Below are 21,132 nucleotides of genomic sequence, written 5' to 3'. Positions count from 1 at the left end.
AAAGGTAGATTCTAAAAAACATGAGGAATTTCTGTGTATATTATCTTGCTCGATATGAAAATTTTTCTCACTTGGGTGCTGGAACCCATGATCAAAGGGATGGCAGCTACAACAGTACTACTATCCATCAGATTAATTTTGTGGAAAAACATGATGCATAAGATCCAAATTCGATTCTTGGGGTCTAAAATGATTTGAGATAGGATTTCCAAGCATGCAATCTTCAGATAAAGGCTCATCTCCAATCCCAATGTAATGCCCATTACCAGGTGCGATAAGAAAACTCATATGGCCATTTAGTTAAATGGCTCATGGCATATTCTTTTTCGTAGAGCATAGTAACAACTACAAACACCTTCAACCATGGACATGGGTAAGGCCATCCTCCATTTGGCCACTGCTTGGACCATGGCCCTAGGGTGTTTCAACCACCCCTCATTTGGCCAAGAGGTGGCTTGACCACACTCTCAGTTTGGGGTTTATGCACGAGCCAAGTCAAATATATTTTGGGGTTTCCATGAGAATGTTGAAATATATTCAAGTTACTCTTGATTTTGGCATTTTGTAGGAGAAGAATGTTGATGCAAAGTCGCTTGGATATTGTGATAGTGAATGGGCCCAATCATGTGTTGATATGAAAAGCACTAATAGGACAAGTCAAAAAATTAATTAGGAAGAGACTAATGTTTATCCCATTGTCTTTATTCCTAGTTTTGCAAAAAGTCAATTTTGTCCACCTCTAAAAAATCAAATCTTTAATGGAGGTTTCAATATTTTCTTCATAAACCAAAGGTTCGTTTCATCTGCAGCCAATAAGCAATTGGAACATTTAACGCTTTATTGTATAAATTAACATAGAAAGGAACATCTTAGAGAAATTTTCAAGTTTTCTTCTTCATAGAACATTTCATACCAAATCCGAATGTCATTCTACTGAATGTATTTTACCAGTAGCTGAAATATGAGATCTCATTTGTAGAAGCTTAATTTTCCATTGGGGCAAGTTGTTGATAAGATAATGATGGATATCAATCCCTAGTTGTCAACCAGCTTCATTGTGGAAATTGTAGTCTGTTGTAGAGGCTGATGCAATATTAATAGGATTAGTATAAATAGGATGCATCAGTACTCAATAAAATTGCATAGTATATCAATAGTTTGACAAAGATACCCCACTTTCGGTGCTCTTACTTGTGCTCCATTGTTTTAAGGATGAGGTTGGCCTAGTTGGAGATGGATGGCTGGATGAATGTCATATCCATTACTAATAGTGCGTAGAGGATGGGAACTTGATCTTCTTTCATTTACTTCTCTTTCTTCGTAAACCTAAGAGCCAAAGCTACTGTTCAGGCTTAGCCACAAGAAAACCGCTATGCTTCTCCAGTTTCAAGATGATTACACTAGACTTATTGTTGCTTAAGTTCTTATATGAACATAAAATCAAAAAGAAAAAAAGAAAAAAGTTTACAATGGATATATATATATATTTTTTTCTTGACATATGTACAAGTTTCTTTCAAATACCTTCTTTTGCAATCCTCCCTTTTCTTTACAAAAGTGGTCTATCTTCTTATGCAGTTCAAGGTTTTCTTGATGTACAAGGTTTCCCTGCAATGAAATTCATCAAAGTTAAGTGACGAATATGGAATTAGTCCCAAATGAAAATCTAGAAAAATTAAGCCAATCCTTTAGCTATACCTTCTGGTTTAGTTCTTTTATATCTTCAATGAAAATCTGTTCCTGCAAGAGAAAAAAAGAAAAAGAAAAATGTAAGGGTTTTTAATGCATGTGTTGTACATAGGTGGGATTTCGAATACAATTCAATGGAAATTTGACTAGGTGTAAGGAGTTCTGACCTTTCTCATACGGATAGCCTTCAAACTCATTTCGAGTGTGTTTTCAAAATTTTGTAGATCTTTGATACTCAAACCAGAAAGATCTTGGCCCATTAGTTGTCTGCGTATATCACACCAGATTTGTGGTACCTTAGAGGGTTTGGTATGTTTCCTTGAAATTATATTGGATAGATAATATCGGAATGCCATCTTTTGCATCATTATGAATCATCCATCATGCACTACCTTAAATGTGCCTTGCGGTGTAACAATAAGTATTTTGGCAGTAATGAAATGAGAAAATAGGCCTTATAAGAACCAAAAGATTTGTGGATTTAACTGGACTATAGTGTCACAAGCCACTTTAAGTCTTGTAAGCTACAAAAACTATTTCATGGTCTGATCTCTCTACGCGATCCCCAAAAACTACTCGAGTTTTAATGCTAGCTATAGACTTTTATCATGTCAAGTTTTTTTTTTTTTTTTTTGATGAATAAAAGACTTTATAAAGCTCAACCTCAACAATCCAAACAATCCAGTGAAGACTAGAAACAACTCCTGCATAGGGACAAAACCCCCTAGCTAGGAAATCAACAAAAACAGCACAATAACAACGAACTACTGCTCCATAGAGAGCCTCAACCTTATAACAACTTACTGCTACAAGCAAACTAGAAAACAACGGAGTAGAAAAGCAAAATAAACCCGCAGCAACCACAAAGAACAGAAGTCAATAACTTCTACGAGAGCACTTCAGAGGAAACTTAGCAAACAATCTAGTCTTCACTTCCCATCTAATCCTTGAAATAGTTTTCTGAAACAGGTAGAGAAATTATTTCCTTTCATCACTTGAACACTCCAGGACTTAACCATATCCCAATCTAGAGGAGGACAAGGAATAGAATAATCCAGAATCATAGAAAAAACCCCAGCAAACCAACATTAGAAATACAGCAACCCTCCATTCCAAACAGACCAACTAGATAAGATTTTGCAGATTCCATTTAGAAACAAGATTCGTAGAATTCCGGAGGTGCTTGAAATACCCTTTAGCTACGATCCTAGCCCGGGCTTCCCACCTAATACGAGCCAGGAATGCTTCCTCAGTGCGTGGAGTATTATTGTGCAAGAGATCATCATGTCAAGTTTTGTGGATCCATGACTTTAAGTTATGGCCCATATAAGAAATTTTTTTACAGGAACATAAAAGAATGACCACGACAGATATAAGTAATTCAGTAATATCTATTATTATGGTCCATATATATTGAATGTATGTCTATCACTAAGTTTTATTTTAGTTTTGTACTCTTATATAAAGAGATTGTCACCAGTTTTACTTCTCAACTTAATATATTTGTCGGTGATAAAATTTTTATAAATCCATAACCATTGAGAACTAGCTTTTCTGTCCCCCCTCATTTGTTATTTTTTTTTTTTTGGGTGGGGGTTGTTCCTAGCTAGAAGGGACGAGTTATGATTTAAGTGCAGACAACTAGTGAAAGGCGAAGGCAAATGTGGGTTGGGATCCTAATGTACAAGATATGATAGTCTACTTTGAAATTATTTTCAAATATGGTCCTCGATAAAACAAAATGTATTAGAAGGGTCGACAGTGCAATTATTCTTATGTAGTTGATATCATGAGGCTTTCTAGGGTTGAATTGAATGAGCCATAGTCATCATGGTTGGATGTCAAAATGATATACTTGATTGCCTAACCAATAACAAGCTAGGACGGTAGTATCTTTGGCTTTTAAGTAAGGAATACTTGAAATTGCAATTTGAGGCTTGTATGTATATATTATTTAAGATCATTATCAAGTATTAAATGATTCTACCTATTGCATTCTTGCAAGTACTGCAGTTGTTGCCTCAAGCTTGCTGCCTCCCTTTGCCAAAACTAGCAATTATAAAAAGATAAAAGAAAAAAATGTTTACATCATAATATAATATAAGCAAGATTGTCATGACTAAATTCAATTAGGTAGCCCATCAAGGTTGCAAAATAAATTCGAAATTGAATTTATATGGATGCATGTGTTTCCTGAACTGTACGTAGTACAACAACAAATATAGTGACATACAACCAATGTTCTTTTCCAAATAGAATTTAAATTAAATATATATATATTTTCTTTTACCATTATTATACTTTCATATTTGATTACCATGCTCCTTGTCAATAAGATAATACTCCAAATCTGATGTATTTTTGAATATTATAAAGTGTTCAGGCCATAAGATTTTATGTGAGTAATTAAAGACTTGATATTGCACGTCATATTTTCTTTCCTACTTTAAAATGATCCATTAAGAATCCATTCCAATAATATTTTTACCAAATCAGTTTTTTGTTACACTCGAGCATACAAGTTCGATGGTTCACCCATGCAGAATCCGAAACTTCGCACAACCCTCATGTGATAGTCACTGGATCAAGTCTACCACAATTTAATTAGTTTTAAATTTGAATTCCCTATTTAATGACCATATATTCTCAGAATTCTCCTACCTATATTTATTGGTAGTACACGAATTTTGAGGAAAGGGAGAGGTAATCCTGAAAACTGTAAAGAGGAATCCCAGTTTCTTCTTGAGCCTAGACCTTCATTCTTGCTTCTCTCAGTGTTTTCAAACCACTATGAAATTATAAATCCTCTTTTGATTGTTTGTGTTTGGCTGGTGTATGTGTTCATCAGACTTGGCAAGTTCATGTTGGCGTGAGCTGTTAACACCGTGATTGTAGGAGAACGTAAATCCCCTTATTCTAAGTGAAGCCTTAATTGTAAATCCCCTGTATCAAGGGAGCTGATTATAAATCCCTTGATACAAGGAACAATCCTAATTCTAGCCGTGCAGACCAAGATTACCGTGTGTATATAACAACCCATGGGGCTGTGTAATATTTACTTTTTAATATACATGATATACCGATTTTTTCCATGAATGTGAACATGGTATCAGAGCAACGTTCGATTCTGTGCCTTCACTCAATTTTTTCCTAACCCTACCTTATTGCTCCTGCCGCCACACCCATGGCAGAAACCATCCAGCCCAATGATTCTCACTCCATGGCCATTATCACCGAATTAATCACCAAAATGACTTAAGTTTTGAATAAAACTCCAGCCCCTACCTAGACCACCGAAAGTGTTGCTGCTCCAATTGGTATCAAATTGGACGGAAACAATTATGCTCTTTGGTCCCAAGTTGTTGAGATGTATATCCCCGGCAAAGACAAGTTGGGATTCATCAACGGCGATATTACCCAACCTCCACAGACTGACCCATCCTTTCGAAAGTGGCACACAGACAATGCCATTGTTAAGGGATGGTTAATCAATTCCACGGACCCATCTCTAATCGGCAACTTCATCCGGTTTCCGAGTGCAAAATAGGCATGGGATTCGATTGCTACTACCTTTTTTGACAAAAGTGATACATCTCAGGTGTATGATCTCAGACGGCGTGTAGCCAGTTTGAAACAAGTAGGAGGCTCTCTTGAGAAATATTTCACTGACCTTCAAGGGTTATGGCGGGAAATCGATTTTCGTCGTCCGAATCCCATGGAATGCGCTGTTAATATTCAGCACTTTAACGACCTGCTTCAAGAAGAGCGGGTGTATGCCTTCTTGGATGGCCTGGATGATAGGCTTGATAACATCTGCAACGATATATTACAGATGCAACCATTCCCTACAATTGAACAAGCATATGCGCATGTTCGTCGAGAAGCTATTAGACAAGCTGTTATGGTCACCGGTGGCTCTACCGACACTCAAGGAGCCGTTCTAGCCTCAAAGGGCTTCAAGATTGGACAATCAACCTCAACTGCAACCTGACCTTTATCTCTGAGCACTTATAAGAACGTAACCTCTCCCAAAATGCGAGCCTCATCCTCGGATGGAACCAAGTGCTCCCATTGCGGAAATCTGAAACATACCCAAGATAATTGCTTCAAACTGCACGGATACCCTGATTGGTGGAATGAACTTCAGGCCTGAAAACACCGAGATGCTGCTGATGGAGGAACAGACCAAGTTGCCGTAGCTACAGCTGAGCCCAGCCTTTCTCTTCTGCCCCACGTGGAGACTGCTCAGGGTGATTCATCAATCTTAGAACTAGGTAACTGTGGTACAGCTCTTTGTAGCTCGTCTTGCGATGATGATAAAAGCTCCTGGATACTTGACTCGGGAGCAACTGACCACATGACGTTCAATGAAAATGATTTCTCCAAAACCTCTCAACCCCGGCGCACCTGCATTGCCAACGCCAATGGGGTCATCTCTCCAGTTACAGGGGCAGGAACAGTGGACTTGTCCCCCACTTTATCATTAGAGCATACTCTACTTGTTCCCTCTCTTTCCCATAAGCTGCTCTCTGTGAGCCAAGTCACCGAAGCTTTGAATTGTGTTGTACTAATATACTCAACCTTTTGTTTTCTTCAGGATATTATTACCAAGGAGATCATTGGGCGTGGTACTAAGAGGGGGGGCTCTATTATGTTGACGATTTTAGTATGGGACGTGCACATCACATGCATCCTCCAGTTGACAAGAAAGAACGACAGATTTTGCTTTGGCATCGTCGGTTAGGGCATCCATCCTTCAGTTATATGAAACATTTGTTTCCCGATTTATTTTCCAATATTTCGATATTTGATTTAAAATGTGAGACTTGTTTTCTTGCTAAGAGTCATAGAGCTACTTATCCTGCTATGGTCCCGTTTGCTTTAATTCACTCGGATGTGTGGGGTCCTTCCCCAATTTCTACCATATCTAGTTTCCGCTGGTCTGTGATATTTGTAGATGACTGTACTCACATGACTTGGCTTTACTTGCTGAAACAAAAAAATGAAGTACTGAGTACATTTCAGTCCTTCCACACGATGGTTCAAACCCAATTCTTAGCTAAGGTTCAAATTCTTCCCTCAGATAACGACGGAGAGTATGTGAACCACCAGTTTCAAACTTATTTTCAGCATCATGGACTTATCCATGAAACCTCCTGCCCACAGACTCCTCAGTAGAATGGTGTCGTTGAGAGAAAGAACTGCCATATCCTCGAAACAGCTCGGGCTCTTTTACTTGGGGCTCATATGCCTAGTCACCATTGGACTGACGCTGTCGCTACGGCTGTACACCTCTTAAATCGGATGACTTCCAAAGTCTTGACCTTCAAGTCTCTGTTACAGGCCCTATCAACGTATGTTTCCATATCGACAATATTAATGCTTCCTCCTCGAATTTTCGGGTGTGTCGCAATTGTCCACCTACATAAAAATCAACGTACGAAACTTGATCCGTGTGCCATTCGATGTCTCTTCTTGGGGTATGCTGTCCATCAAAAAGGGTATCGATGCTATGATCCGACCACCAAACGCACCTATGTGACCATGGATGTCACTTTTCTGGAGTCCGAGCCATTCTTCTCTTCCGCCTTATCCACTTCTCCTCATCAAGGGGAGATCAATGATGACAAGCTGAATTGGCTAAGCTTTGACTGGCCGAACAAACACAATAAGGAACCTGAACCCGATACAGAAAGAGGTATGATTTCAGAAGAAGATATAAGTTCACAAGTGATGTCTGCACCACCTGAAGCTGAAGTTGAAGTTGAAATAGACAACCCCTCACTCCTCAGTACCCGAAGACCCATCTCTTGAGAATATCCTTGAGGTAAACTCTCCTACTAGATCTTCAAACTCTAATGATATAGATATGCATGTTGGCTACACACTACCTTTCAGGCATAATCGTGGCAAACCATCGAGTAGATATTCTCCGGAGATTGGAAAACAAAGCTCCAAGTATCCAATTGCCAACTATGTGTCTACAAAAAGGCTTTTCGAACCACTGAAGACATTCGTGCAAGAACTCTCCTCGGATATTCTTCCTACCAATATTCATGAGGCCTTGACAAATCCTAAGTGGACCTAGGCTATGAAGGAAGAAATGGAAGCACTGTAGAAAAATGGAACCTGGACTCTTGTTCCCTTACCCAAGGGAAAGAAGACGGTAGGGTGTAGATGGGTGTTCTCCATTAAGCACAAAGCAGATGGTTCGATTGATCGATACAAAGCAAGGCTGGTTGCAAAAGATTACACCCAAACATATGGTGTAGACTACCAAGAGACCTTCTCGCCGGTAGCAAAATTGAACTCAGTTAGAGTATTATTGTAACGACCCACCCCCAATGACACAATATTGTCCGCTTTTGACTCCCAAAACCAGACTTCCCAAGAGGTCACCCATCCTAGGATTGCTCTCGTAGAAGCGCGCTTAACTGCGGAGTTCTGATAGGTTCATGACCATCACGGCTTTAAAACGCGTTGTGTCATAAATGGTGCATTTATACATATAAGCACATCCTCATTCTCAGGCAATGTGGGACGTCACAATTATTATCCCTTGCTGCTAACCTTGATTGGCCATTGCACTAGTTTGATGTGAAAAACGCCTTTCTCCATGGTGATCTGGAGGAAGAGGTTTACATGGATGTTCCACCAGGGTACACAACAACCTCTGAAGTCAAGGTGGTGTGCAAATTACAGCGAGCATTGTATGGTTTGAAACAATCACCGAGAGCATGGTTTGGGCAATTCAGCTTGGCAATGAAGAAATATGGCTTTCAACAAAGTAACTCAAATCATACTCTATTCTTGAAGCATCAACGGGACAAGGTCACAGCTTTAATAATCTATGTAGACGACATGATCGTTACAGGAGATGATCTGGAAGAAATATCAAGACTCCAAGAACACTTGGCGACTGAGTTCGAAATGAAGAATCTGGGAGGGCTTAAATATTTCCAGGGAATTGAAGTTGATAGATCGAAGCAAGGCATATTTCTGTCCCAACGGAAATATATCCTAGATCTTCTATCTGAGGTGGGACTACTAGACTGCAAACCAGTTGACACACCAATCATCCAAAACCACAAACTAGGTGAATATCCAGACCACGTGCCAGCAAACAAAAAAAGGTACCAGAGATTAGTCAGAAAGCTTATTTATCTATCACACACTCGCCCTGACATTGCCTATGCAGTAAGTGTAGTAAGTCAATTTATGCACTGTCCGAGTGAGGATCACATGAATGTAGTGCTCAGAATTCTTCGATACTTGAAGTCATCCCCAGGGAAAAGGGCTTATGTTTTCTAGAAACGGTCACCTCAACGTCAAGGGATATACAGATGCACATTGGGCAAGAAATATATCTGACCGAAAATCCACCACGGGGTACTTCATGTTTGTTGGCGGGAATCTTGTGACATGGAGAAGTAAGAAACAGAATGTAATGGCTTTGTCAAGTGCTGAAGCTGAATTCCGTGGAATGGCTAAAGGTCTTTGTGAGCTTCTTTGGCTTAAAAGACTACTAATGGAAATAGGTTATGCCCCAAGCTGTGAGATGAATCTGTTCTGCGATAATAAGGCTGCGATTGATATCTCTCATAATCCTGTCCAACATGATCGAACCAAACACGTGGAGGTGGACTGACATTTCATCAAGCAAAATCTTGAGAACAAGACAATTCGATTTCCTTTCGTGAAGTCTGAAGACCAACTGGCAGATGTACTCACAAAGACGGTTTGCAGCAGAATCTTTTACAACTCACTTGACAAGTTGGGCATGAGAGACTTGTATGCACCAACTTGAGGGGGAGTGTTGGCGTGAGCTGCGAACACCGTGATTGTAGGAGAACGTAAATCCCCTTATTCTAGGTGAAGCCTTAATTGTAAATCCCCTGTATCAAGGGAGTTGATTATAAATCCCTTGATACAAGGAACAATCCTAATTCTAGCCGTGCAGACCAAGATTACCGTGTGTATATAACAACCCATAGGGCTGTGTAATATTTACTTTTTAATAAACATGATATACCGATTTTTTCCATGAATGTGAACAGTTCATTCGCAGAAAGTCATTGTAGTAGAAGACTAGAGTTGTGGAGCCACTTTGGAGCGGAGATTGAGTGTGTCACTCGTGGGATTACAAGTCTAACTTTGAGTCTACTAAGGTTTATTGAATACTTAAATAGGATGTAAAAAGTAACAACATCATCTATTTTATTGAAGTTATACACTTGATCAATTCATATCCTGTTAGTTCATCACTACGACTTTCTCATAACTTTTGTCAGAGATGACCAATAATAAAACATATATTATGTATATTTTGTAACGTAATAGAGAATTTGGCAAATAAGGAAGCAAGGCCGATGAGAATGAAGATAATGCCAGCAAAGATAAAAGTCTAGACGTGTTTCCTTTTGTTGGTAGTAAAACAAATTATAAGGAAAATTTGGACAAAATGTACATCAGGATATTTTGGAAAGAATCCGGATGCATATGAGTTAAAGAAATATGAGAATATCATATTCCCATGAATCATATTCGATTCATAATCATTACTAGACATGAAAATAGTCAAATTCTTAGGAATTTAGATTCTCAAGTATCACATTCTTAGGAATCATGTGGATGCCCCAGGAGGGGAAGGGGGGAGGCCAGGGTGTTAAATACCGCAATCCAAACGCCACTTACAATATTTTATACTAAAAAAAAATGATTATATTATTGTGTAATGGTAGTAAATTTGGTGGTATCCATAAATATAGTATCATTTTTAGAATCAACATAACAAACATCAATTGGTAAGTATTGGTGGAGTGGTTCTTGAATGTTTAATTACCTTGACTTCTGAAGTAGGATCCAGCAGCCGATGGTGTTCTTCTTTTAGGTTGTTGTATCGTTCAATAACAGATTTCATGCTGATAATACAAGTATTCTCATTAACTAAGCACAGGAAATATAGCAGTAATCTAAAGAAAACGTTAGCGAAAGGTTACAAATGTAAAAAGGAAAAGGATATAATCTTGTCTGAAAAGAAACACAATTTTTTTTTTCTTGGGTTTCTTTCATTCTAAAATAAGTTGCATTCTAGCCTTGGTGATGTAAAAACAAAACAAAACAAAACAAAAAAAGAAATAATTTAAAGCAGATAAACTGAAAGTTTGATAAATTAAGCATCAAAATAACTTTCAGTTTTGTTTTAAAAAAAAATAAAAAAATTCTAAAAGGAAAAAGTACTATATATACTGGTTTTTGCATACATATAACGTAACAAAGAGGTTAATTTCGTTTTCCTCTTATTGTGAACAACCTTACAATTAATAAGCACATATAATACTCAATGTGTCCTGCAAATAGTCCACTTATCAAAAGCAAAAGTTTTAAGAAAAAAATAATAAATACTTTTGACTCGCTTCCCTTATATATAGTAGTTTTTCAATTTTATCTTTAATTTGTTACTTGAAGGTGAAAAAGTAGGGTTTTTTTTTTTTGAGCACGCATTACACCATTTGTAATCAATGCAAAAATAAAAAATATTTTTAAGAAAATAAATAAAAGGCATTTGATTTTTTGCGCATAAACATTATTCTGGGATATTAAAATGGGATATGTGGACTATTTTTATGTGACAGAAAAAAAAGTATGGTGCATTATATTTTTTCACCACCAGCACTATCATAAATTTGTAGTACTCCTTACAATGTCATATATATAAAGGACTAAACTTTTTTCTTCTTTTTTTGATAGGGATGAAATTTTTTCTATAACTTTTAAAATGAATAAGAACAAAAAGAATATAATTAAAAAAAATAAAAATGGTTAAAAGGTCTATTTGAGCTAAACGATCAGATTGATAACTCATAGAATAAATCCATCAAAGTTCCAACTATAATGGTAGATCGTAGGATTGTACATTAAGACTTGGCAAAAAAGGTGACTTCAGAAATTTTAGGCTTTTTAGCCTATGAACTGAGCTCGAACAAAATTTATTGATTATGATCTTATCAAGAATCCCAGTAAAAGAAATCTAGAGATGCTAGCTTGAGAATTAATGATTTTGATATGGGATAGATGATATAATTATTGAGAAGTCTGCCATTTTAAGGCACATATGGAATTTATATGCAAGAACTTGATCTTTGTGGGTTGCTTGGGTGAGGGAGTACTTGCTAAGAGGAAGGTGCTTTTGGATAGTAAAAATTCTTCAATTGTGTTCATGGAGTTGGAGGAAGCTATTGAAACTAAGGAATATTGCTAGGAGGTTTATGCACTTTAAGGGTGGAGATAGCTAGGAAAAGTATTCATTTTTGGCTTGATAAGTAGCATCCGGATGAGATTATATATGAGAAATATGGATTTAGAGTTGTGTATGATATTGGTAGTAGTTTAGAAGCAAAGGTTTCGAGTGTTTTGAAAGAACATATATAGATGATGTTGGCATCCGCGGCAAGGTCAGAAAATCTAGTTCTTATACAGAGCAAACTCCATCTTATGCCCTATTGGACAGGTCACAGGTGGATCAGCCTATGTGGAATATCCCAAAGAAGGGTGTTTAGATTTGTGCAGAAACTTAGGAAGAACTCCGAGGGAAGTTCCCACAAGTCCCTTGGTGGAAGCTTAAATGGTTTCCCATGGTCATCGCAAAGCAAGCTTTTGTTTCTTGGTTGGCTATAAGGGATTCTCTGTTAACAGGGGTGAAGATTTTAAAATGGGGTTATAAATGTGAGTTGTTTGTTCTTATAGTTGAAGCTGTATTGAAGATAGAGACCTTCTCTTCTTTCAATGTGGTTTCAGTAAGAGAATCTGGAAGGAGCTTGAGGTTGGTATGTTTGATTTGTATATGCACATTTGTCTGGTCTGTTGTATTGCAGATTATTAGGTACTGAAGATTTGATTGCTTTTTTGAGTTTAGTTGTATAGTTGTTTGAAGTGTTTGTTGTAGGCTGTATTTTGCAGCTTGCTTAAAAGCTGGAGTACTGTTTTGTGACAATTGCTGAATTAGATCCAAATTAAGGTTTTTCTCTGGACCGCACCCTTTTTCTCAGATCAATTGCCCTTGTACGTAGTCAAACCGGCAGGAGTTTCTTCATCAAAAGAATAGGTTGGAGCTTGGTTTGACTTTCCTTAACAAGAAGAGTGAAGATGAAGCCTCTAACAAAGAGCACAACTGGATTTGTTTTTTATTTGGGGAGTTCGGCATTTGCTTGGAGTTCTAAAAAGAAACCAATTGTGACACTTTTAATATGTGAAGCTGAATATGTTGCCATTACATCATGTGTTTATCATACAATTTAGTTCAGAAAATTGTTAAAAGAGCTACACATGCCACAAGAGGATGCTACGGAATTTTTTTTTGACAACAAGTCGGCAATTGCATTGGCAAAAAATCTGGTATTTCATGATTGGAGCAAACACATCGACGTAAGATATCATTTTATTAGAGAGTGTATTATCAAGAAAGAAGTACAACTCAAGTTTGTGAAGACTAATGATCAAGTTGCGGATATTTTTACAAAGCCCATAAAGAATGAGATTTTTAGCAAGCTACAAGCATTACTTGAAGTCACTAGAAATTAAGTTTAAAGGGGGTGTTGAATAATAAACTTAATTTTAATAATATTTATTTAAGTCTTTTGTTATTCTTGTAAGTTACTGTAAGTGACTTGAAGAGGTTGCGTCTTTTGGGTTTTCAAGAGATATTTTACATGAGAGTTATTTAAAATGTAGATTAATAGAGTTAATGTGAAGAAGTTAGAATGAGCATTTGTATTCTATAAATACCCATGTAAGCAAGTTACTTTTAATCAAGTTGAATAAAAGAATACAAAGTTCTCTATCAATTTATTGTCTCTTTTCCTTTTCATTCTCTCTCTCTTTTAGTGTGTGTGTGTGAGAGGTTTTTAATTTCCAACATATTAATCTTTATTTTTGTTAAGATTGAGATATTCATTGTTTAGCAATTTGGGGTGAACTAAACTACCGTTTTTCAGATTACTTGTATAGGAGCTTGAGGTTAGTTTGTTTGATTTGTATATGCAGGTTAGTTACTGAGATTTGTATACACAGGATTATCTGGTTTTCGTGGTACTTCTAATTTGTATATGCACATTTGTCTGGTCTGTTGTATTGCAGATTATCAGGTACTGAAGATTTGATTGGTTTTTTGAGTTTAGTTGTATACATTGTTGTTTGAAGTGTTTGTTGTGGCTGTATTTTGCAGCTTGTTTAAAAGCTGGAGTTCTGTTTTGTGACAATTGCTGAATTAGATCCAAATTAAGGTTTTTCTCTTGACCGTACCCTTTTTCTCAGATCAATCGCCCTTGTAGTCAAACCAGGAGTTTCTTCATCAAAAAATAGGTTGGAGCTTGGTTTGACTTTCCTTAACAAGAAGAGTGAAGATGAAGCCTCTAACAAAATCTCCTTAATTATCCGACCGTCTGTTTTAATTAGTAAAAAAAAAAAAGAACAATTAGTTACACCCCACCCAAAATGCTTCTGGTCCAGTCCAACAAATTAACTACTCCCTCTATCATTGCCAATGGTTAGGTTGTGACTGTGGGGTACTGATAAAAATTAACTGGCTGTTTTTCCAATAGAAAGAGTACGGGACATATGTTCTTGCACATTCTCCAAAACAAATAGTACATGTAGAATCATTCAAGTAGGAAACCCGTTTTTTTCACCATAAGAAGTCAACAATATTTTTTTTTTTCGACGAATAGTACATGTAGTACCACTGTATTGTAGTACAGTGGTACTGCAATACAGAATGCAACCCAGATCCTATAACCGAGTAAAAAATGCATTCTTTTGGATGAGAGAGAGAGGCAAAGAGACAGAGAGTATACCTAGAGCTCGCAAAATCGTAGATCCTGCCGGTGCTGGAGAAGACAATAAGTCCAATCTCTGCATCGCAAAGGATGGAAAGCTCCCGGGCCTTCTTGAGCAACCCATTTCTTCGCTTGGAGAAAGTCACTTGCCTGCTCGTAGAATTGTCAATCCTTTTTATGACAATCTTTCCTCTCCCCATTATCTCTTTCTGCTAGATCCACAAAAACATGTTAATCGATCGTAAAATTATAGTAAAACTGTGCAAAACCTTACTTTTCTCACTTATTTGCTTAAACAAAGATGTCAAAAGAGAAAAAGAAGAGGACGTACATATATATATATAGACCTAAAAAACAGAACAACAATAGCAATATTGTCAAAAGCAACAAAACGGTGCAACCAATAGCTGAAGAACATTCAAGTACGAAATGGGATCAGCACAAGATAATCCAAAAATAGGTGTAGAAAATGGAAACTAATGCATGGGGATAGATCGTCTATATATATATATAGAGAGAGCTTACTAGCTTGTTTGAGATATGTAAGAGGGGAGGAGTAGGGGTGGGAACCAGAAGAAGCTCTTTCTGTTTTGAGTGATGTTTTTCTGGGACGCAAAGTCTTTATGATTTGGAAGGAAATGGAAACCTCAAAGCATCCTTGTTTAGGGTAATTAACAGGGAGCACTTCCTGTGCTTCCCAACTCCCAACCCCACTTGCTGGGTCTCATTGTGTTCTCTTTATTTTATTTTTGTTTTCTGAGCTCGCTAATAATTGGTCGAATTAATGAAAGTAAAGCCAGAATTTCAATAAAAAGTTCAAGTGGCAAACTTAAATACTTTGTTCACAATTCAGCTTGGGCTTGTTTAGTTAAACAAGATCAATTATTAATTTATGGTCAGTTTGATTTGTTCTCGATCAATCTAGACCGGTCCTAGCATAGGCTAGGTTTTATTTAGATGCATAGCTTTATTAATTTGAAGAAGGATTTTAGTTAACCAAAAAGAATAAAAATTAGATGTTTAAATTTATAAAAAAGGGGACCACCTACGGAAATAAAGCAAGAATAAATTTATTAAAAAAATTAGATTCTTATGACTTTATTAATTATTTATATGTTAAAACAATTAATCATGAACTGTGAGTTTGGTGATACGTAATGAAGACGCATCTTAATTTAAAAATTCACTAAGCCAGATATATTTTTTTTATTTTATAATCTTACTTTTCTCTTTGAAGGAGAATATTTTTACTGAATCCAAAGCAGCAAATTTACTATTTTTTTTTTTGGTGGGGGGGGGGGGGGGGGGGGGGGGAACCAAGTTATTGGAGAACACATGTAAATGCAAATACTACATATAAACCTTTATTCTTTTTAAAATATATTCAGGAAAGAATTGAGAAAAAAGTTTGTTTTGGTTACAATTTTAATAAAAATTTACATTTGCTTAACATGAAGAAGCTAGCTTGTGACCTATTAGGAATTGTTATCCTAAAAGGTCTGTTTAAAGAGGTAGTATTAGATGTGTTCTGTGTACTATCTAGGTTGTCAAAGATCTTCCTTAAATAGGGGCAGTAGTCGTAGGTTTTAAGTAGGTGATGCATGTTTACAATTAAGTTTTCCAAACAACTTTCAGATAAGCATGCTGCTCACTGAAAAAATGGCTAGAGATCCATTAGGTTACAGAGAAAAGAAACGTACATATGAAGAATGAAAGATTGAGAGATCGCTCTAACAATCACTTCGATCTCTTCCCCTAATTTAATGGTGGCTAGCTAGTAATTTATATCGAGAAGGTCATCCATTAGAAGAAATGAGTCCAAGCTGGCTTACGTGTTGTTGCAAAAGCTATATCGATACAAATCTAATTTCACTCTCTCTTTCTTTACAGTAGAAAACTTGGATTTTTTTTTTTTATTATTATTTTTTTTTTTTTTATTTTGGGCACCTAAGCTAAATGGGCGAAAAAGGTTATTGTGTCATTGTTGTCGAATAATCAGTGAAGGAGATATGAATATATGATGGACAAATATGCTAGGGTTTAGTTATATATATATATATTGAAAGCTAATGACCATCGCGCTATATATTTTTGGTCAAAAACTTTAATGGCTATTCTAATTTCTATTATACTACTTAACTGTAAGATCTAGGTACGTTATTCATGAAACAACAGGAAGCAGCCTGAAGGATTCCGTGGTCCATGGTCCCCAACCCACTAGATCGAGCTAAGGATTTGTGTGACGATCATTTGGGAAAATTAAAAAAGTTCTTAATTAATTTGATTTTTGATCTGGTTAATAATATATAATTGTTCGAACTAATCAAAGTAAGGCCACAATTTCAAGAAACACCTCCATATTTGAAGTCAAGAATTTAAAAGCGCGCTTATTTACATAATAATTTTTTTTCAGGCTATTCTATCGTCTAATAAGGTGTCCCTTGTAACTTGTAATTATCCTGTGTATGTGAGACGAGAAAGTTGCATGTGTCCAAAGATTAATCAAGATAAACCGTGAAGAGTGATGTTAATTAGGGCTATTTTAAGGTATACTACAAGTCTCTTACTACGTACGTGGTCCGTAGTTTATATAATACTTAATATTACGTCAGCTGATAAAAATTAATTAGAATGTTATATATGTGGCAGTACATGACACTTATCATGTTTATAATTAACGGGACAGTTCACGTGACATTTACCACGTTACTCACCAAAATGTAAGTATAGTATCATATAACAGTCTACGTACATATATAGCACTCTTTTCTACAAATTTAACTCGCACATGAATATTTTTTTACAATATAATACAATCAATATATAGTATTAATTCCTACCATTTCTACTATATTATTAATTGGCACAAATGCATCCACTCTAAGACAGCCAATCGATATGTTAGCCAAGTACCTGGGCTTTGTTGGGATTGGAGAGATCGAATTATATATGGTGTGGCTAGTTCAAGTTACTCTACTTAATTAATTTGTTATCAATTCAGCTTGGGCTTGCATGTTTAATTAAACGAGATAAATTTGAGTTCAATTATTAATTTATGGTCCATTTGATTCTTTCTCAACCTAAACCCTAGCATAGGCTAGGTTTTCTATATCTAAAGAATTATTTTTTTCTCTTAACCAAAAAGAAAACAAAATCATGGGCTTAAATTTATTAAAAAGGGGACCACCTAGAAAAATAAAGCAAGGAAAACTTTATAATGCACTTGTATTAATTTATATTTTAAAACAGCTATTCAGAAACTGTACGTTCATTTGATGATGCGAATAAAGATACATCTTAAATTAATTAAAAATTCACTAAAAGTCAGAGATTGATATTGTTTATTTTATAATCTTACTTTTTCTCTTTGAAGGTGAATATTTTTACTCAATCCAAGACAAGAAATTATTACTATTATTATTTTTAACAAATTTATTAGAGAACACATGTAAACGCAAATACTACATAAATGTGGTCTCTTACTTGTAACCCTCTTTTTTCTTTTTGGTTAAATTTTAATAAAAATTTACATTTAGTACTTAACATGAATTAGCTTGTGACATATTAGGAATTGTTATCCATCTGCGTACGTTGGTCAAAGTTAAAGAGGTAGTATTAGATGTGTTCGATCTCTTTATGGTTGCAGCAATTAGTCAAGAATTAGGCTTCCTAGCGACCATGCACACTCACGATTGGAAGAGTGTACTAGGTTGTCAAAGATCTTCCATAAATTGGGGCAGTAGACGTAGGTTTTAAGTAGATCAGGTTTACAAGTTGTCCAAACAACTTGGAGATAAGCATGCTGGTCGATCGATAGCTGAAAAAATGACTAGATCGAGCTCCGATCCATTAGGTTACAGAGAAAAGCCACGTACATATGAAAAAAAACTACTGAACGTATATTTCTTATATTTTTTTCATCTGTATAAATTTAATTTCTCTTTCTTTCTCATGAATATAAACTTGGCATTTGATTTGGACCGTTAAAAAAACTACAAAAAATGGGTTGTAGTATTTTCTTACAGCACCTAATTATATAAGCCAAATCTGGCGGAAATTAAGGGCCATATATTGTGTAATTATTGTTAAATGTTAAGGAGAATGACACTTTAGGAGTCTTTAGTGAGCCTATAATAATATATCATGTTGAGACACCACTCGGCCCAAAAGTTTGAGTATACATATTAATTTGGATTCAACAATACTATATTAATCATTCACGTTTATGGCATCTTTTCCATGTAGGTAGGACTCAAACTTTTCTACACTCACACATGTATATATATTAAACAATCTCCCCCACCTTTCACATGTGATACCATCACTGTATTGCTTCACTCCCCCTCAAACGAAAGCTTCCTTTTTTTTTTTTAATCAATCTTATGAGTCCTCTCCAAGAGTACTTGTGAGCTATAGATTTGCCAGTGCCACGCACCTTTGTCCATAGTTTAGGGACTTTCATACCTTGGCCCCATACTTCAAGAGACCCTCATCCATGCTCGGATCAAACATATTTTTCCCTACTCTAAGGACTTTTAATTTGTCCATATTGTCTATGCCACTTCATATGCAATACCACATGCCATCATTGCATGGCCCCTCGCAAGGAGTTTGACACCTTGTGTTGTCTTTAATTTATTGAGCCAATAATATAACATGTTAAGACACTATTCAACCTAAAAGCAATTAAGCCTATTAGTTTGGACCCAACAATGTCGTATTATATATTCACTCACACTTGTGACATCTTTTCAATATGAGATCGATTCAAATGTTTTTAAACACACACGTGTATATACAACATTGAATAATTATTGACAAATATGATAGGGTTTAGATGTAAAAATTAATTAGTGTAACCATTTTTTTTTTAAAAAAAATTAAATAAATAATAATAATCTGGGGGAATCTTTTCTCTTTTTCTAAGTTATTAATTTATGGGGCCGTGGCATCTAGTGTGTCAATTAATGTTATTTCTCAAAGCAACATAAAAACAATTTGAAAGCTATGATAATCGCGCTATTGTTGGCCGGCCAATTCAAAACTTTAATGGCTATTCTATTATATGCTACTGGTAGGATCGATCTGGGTTATTGAAACGACATTTAAAGCCCTGAATCCAAGGATTCCGTGGTCGATGGTCCCCAGCCTAGCTAGCTATATACCAGCGCTAAGGATTTTTGCGATGAATTTTTTATTTTTTATTTTTTTGAAGTGATTTTTTTGATGATTTCGGAAAAGTAAATTAAAAAGCTCTTAATTTGCTCTCTGAGCTCGTTAATATATAATAACTCGAATTAATTATGAAAGTAAGGCCAGAATTTCAAGAAACGCCTCCATAATTAGGTGTCCACACGTGCTAGTTTAGGGTGTATTTTGGATTGCAATTTAATTTATAGATAAAAAATGTAATTTTAACTCAAATTATAGTATATTAATCGTTTGGGATTGCGTTTTAAAAAAACAAATTATGATTTGAAAACGCATAAATTTAAAAGTTAAGTTACGATTTTGCTAAACATTTAACTGTATTTTTTTAAAATTCATATTTTTAAATAAAAAAACCCAAACAGACACTTAAACAGTAGGCTTTCTCTTTTCTCTTCGCAGGGGAGGGGCGAGTGCCTTATTTTGGGAGAGACTCACATCCTACCATTTCTAATACGTTAGCCACATACCTGGGCTTTGATTGGATGGAGAGAATATTTATGATGTGGCTGGTTCAATTAAGTTACTTTACTTAAATAATTGAGAAATTATCTTTTTATATTTCTGGTATGTTTTCTGTATATTTCTTTTCTAAATCAATCATTAAATCTATAGAACTTATAAAGACTCATATATGAGTCCAACAGATCCAATAAATGATTTAGAAAAAAAAATGTATGAAAAATATATAAAAGATGAACATGTAATATGTCTCTAAATAATTTGTTTTCAATTGATCAGCTTGGGCTTGTTTAATTAAATTTAAATTATTAATATATGGTCCATTTGATTTGTTCTCGATCAACCTAAACCCTAGCATAGGCTAGCTAGCTAGGTTTAGGGTTTAGGTGCATATGTTTTGAATATCTAAAGAAGGATTTTTACTAATTAACCAAAAAGAAAATAAATATAGGTGTTTAAATTTATAAAAAGGGGACCACCTGGCTATGAAAATAAAGCAAGAGCAAATTTAATAAATAATTAGATTCTTATTACTTGTATTAATTTATATTTTAAAACAGCTATTCATGAACTGTTCGTCTGGTGATACGAATCGAGATACATCTTAAATTATAAATTTATTAAGCGAAAGACATTTTATTTTATTTTATTATTATAACCATACTTATCTCTTTGAAAGAGAATATTAGTTATGAGAAAAGGTCGATGAGGAAAAAAAAGAAAGAAAGCTATTTATCCTTGATTATATGGAGAATTAGTTTCATTAAGAATCGAAAAGAAGAGCATGACAATAAATCTAGCTCGTTCCTTGTACTTAACGTTAATAACTTTGATAAAAAGATGTGATGGCAAAAAGTGCTTAGTAGTTTTCTTAATTTAGTGTAGGGAAAAGTAGAACTGGACAATCGATCGGAGGTATCTTCTGCTTCCTGACGTAATT

General features: G+C 35.5%; 1 protein-coding gene across 1 annotated transcript; it reads right to left on the bottom strand.

Moving 5' to 3' along the window:
• Positions 1-867: 867 nt before the first annotated feature.
• LOC133882892 (MADS-box transcription factor 23-like) lies at positions 868-15,221 on the bottom strand. The gene is made up of 9 exons (XM_062322123.1): positions 15,048-15,221; positions 14,541-14,731; positions 10,532-10,610; positions 3,677-3,738; positions 1,857-1,956; positions 1,699-1,740; positions 1,525-1,608; positions 1,192-1,326; positions 868-1,083 (listed from the first exon to the last, which is right to left on the bottom strand). The coding sequence occupies exons 2-8, from the start codon at positions 14,720-14,722 to the stop codon at positions 1,207-1,209; spliced, it is 669 nt and encodes a 222-aa protein (XP_062178107.1). The 5' UTR covers positions 14,723-14,731; positions 15,048-15,221; the 3' UTR covers positions 868-1,083; positions 1,192-1,206.
• Between the last annotated feature and the right edge of the window lie 5,911 nt (positions 15,222-21,132).

The sequence above is a fragment of the Alnus glutinosa genome, chromosome 11, assembly GCF_958979055.1.
Source record: "Alnus glutinosa chromosome 11, dhAlnGlut1.1, whole genome shotgun sequence".
In the NCBI taxonomy this organism is placed as follows: Eukaryota; Viridiplantae; Streptophyta; class Magnoliopsida; order Fagales; family Betulaceae; genus Alnus; species Alnus glutinosa.
Note: the sequence above shows the minus strand (reverse complement) of the source record. Positions and strands in the feature narration are given on the sequence as shown.

Coding starts and splice junctions, on each gene's coding strand:
- LOC133882892 (XM_062322123.1), bottom strand. CDS start 14,722: ATGGGGAGAGGAAAGATTGTCATAAAAAGGATTGACAATTCTACGAGC. Junction 3,739..10,531: donor ATCCTACTTCAGAAGTCAAG/GTAATTAAACAT, acceptor TATAATTGCTAG/TTTTGGCAAAGGGAGGCAGC. Junction 1,327..1,524: donor AGGGAGGATTGCAAAAGAAG/GTATTTGAAAGA, acceptor TTTGGCTCTTAG/GTTTACGAAGAAAGAGAAGT.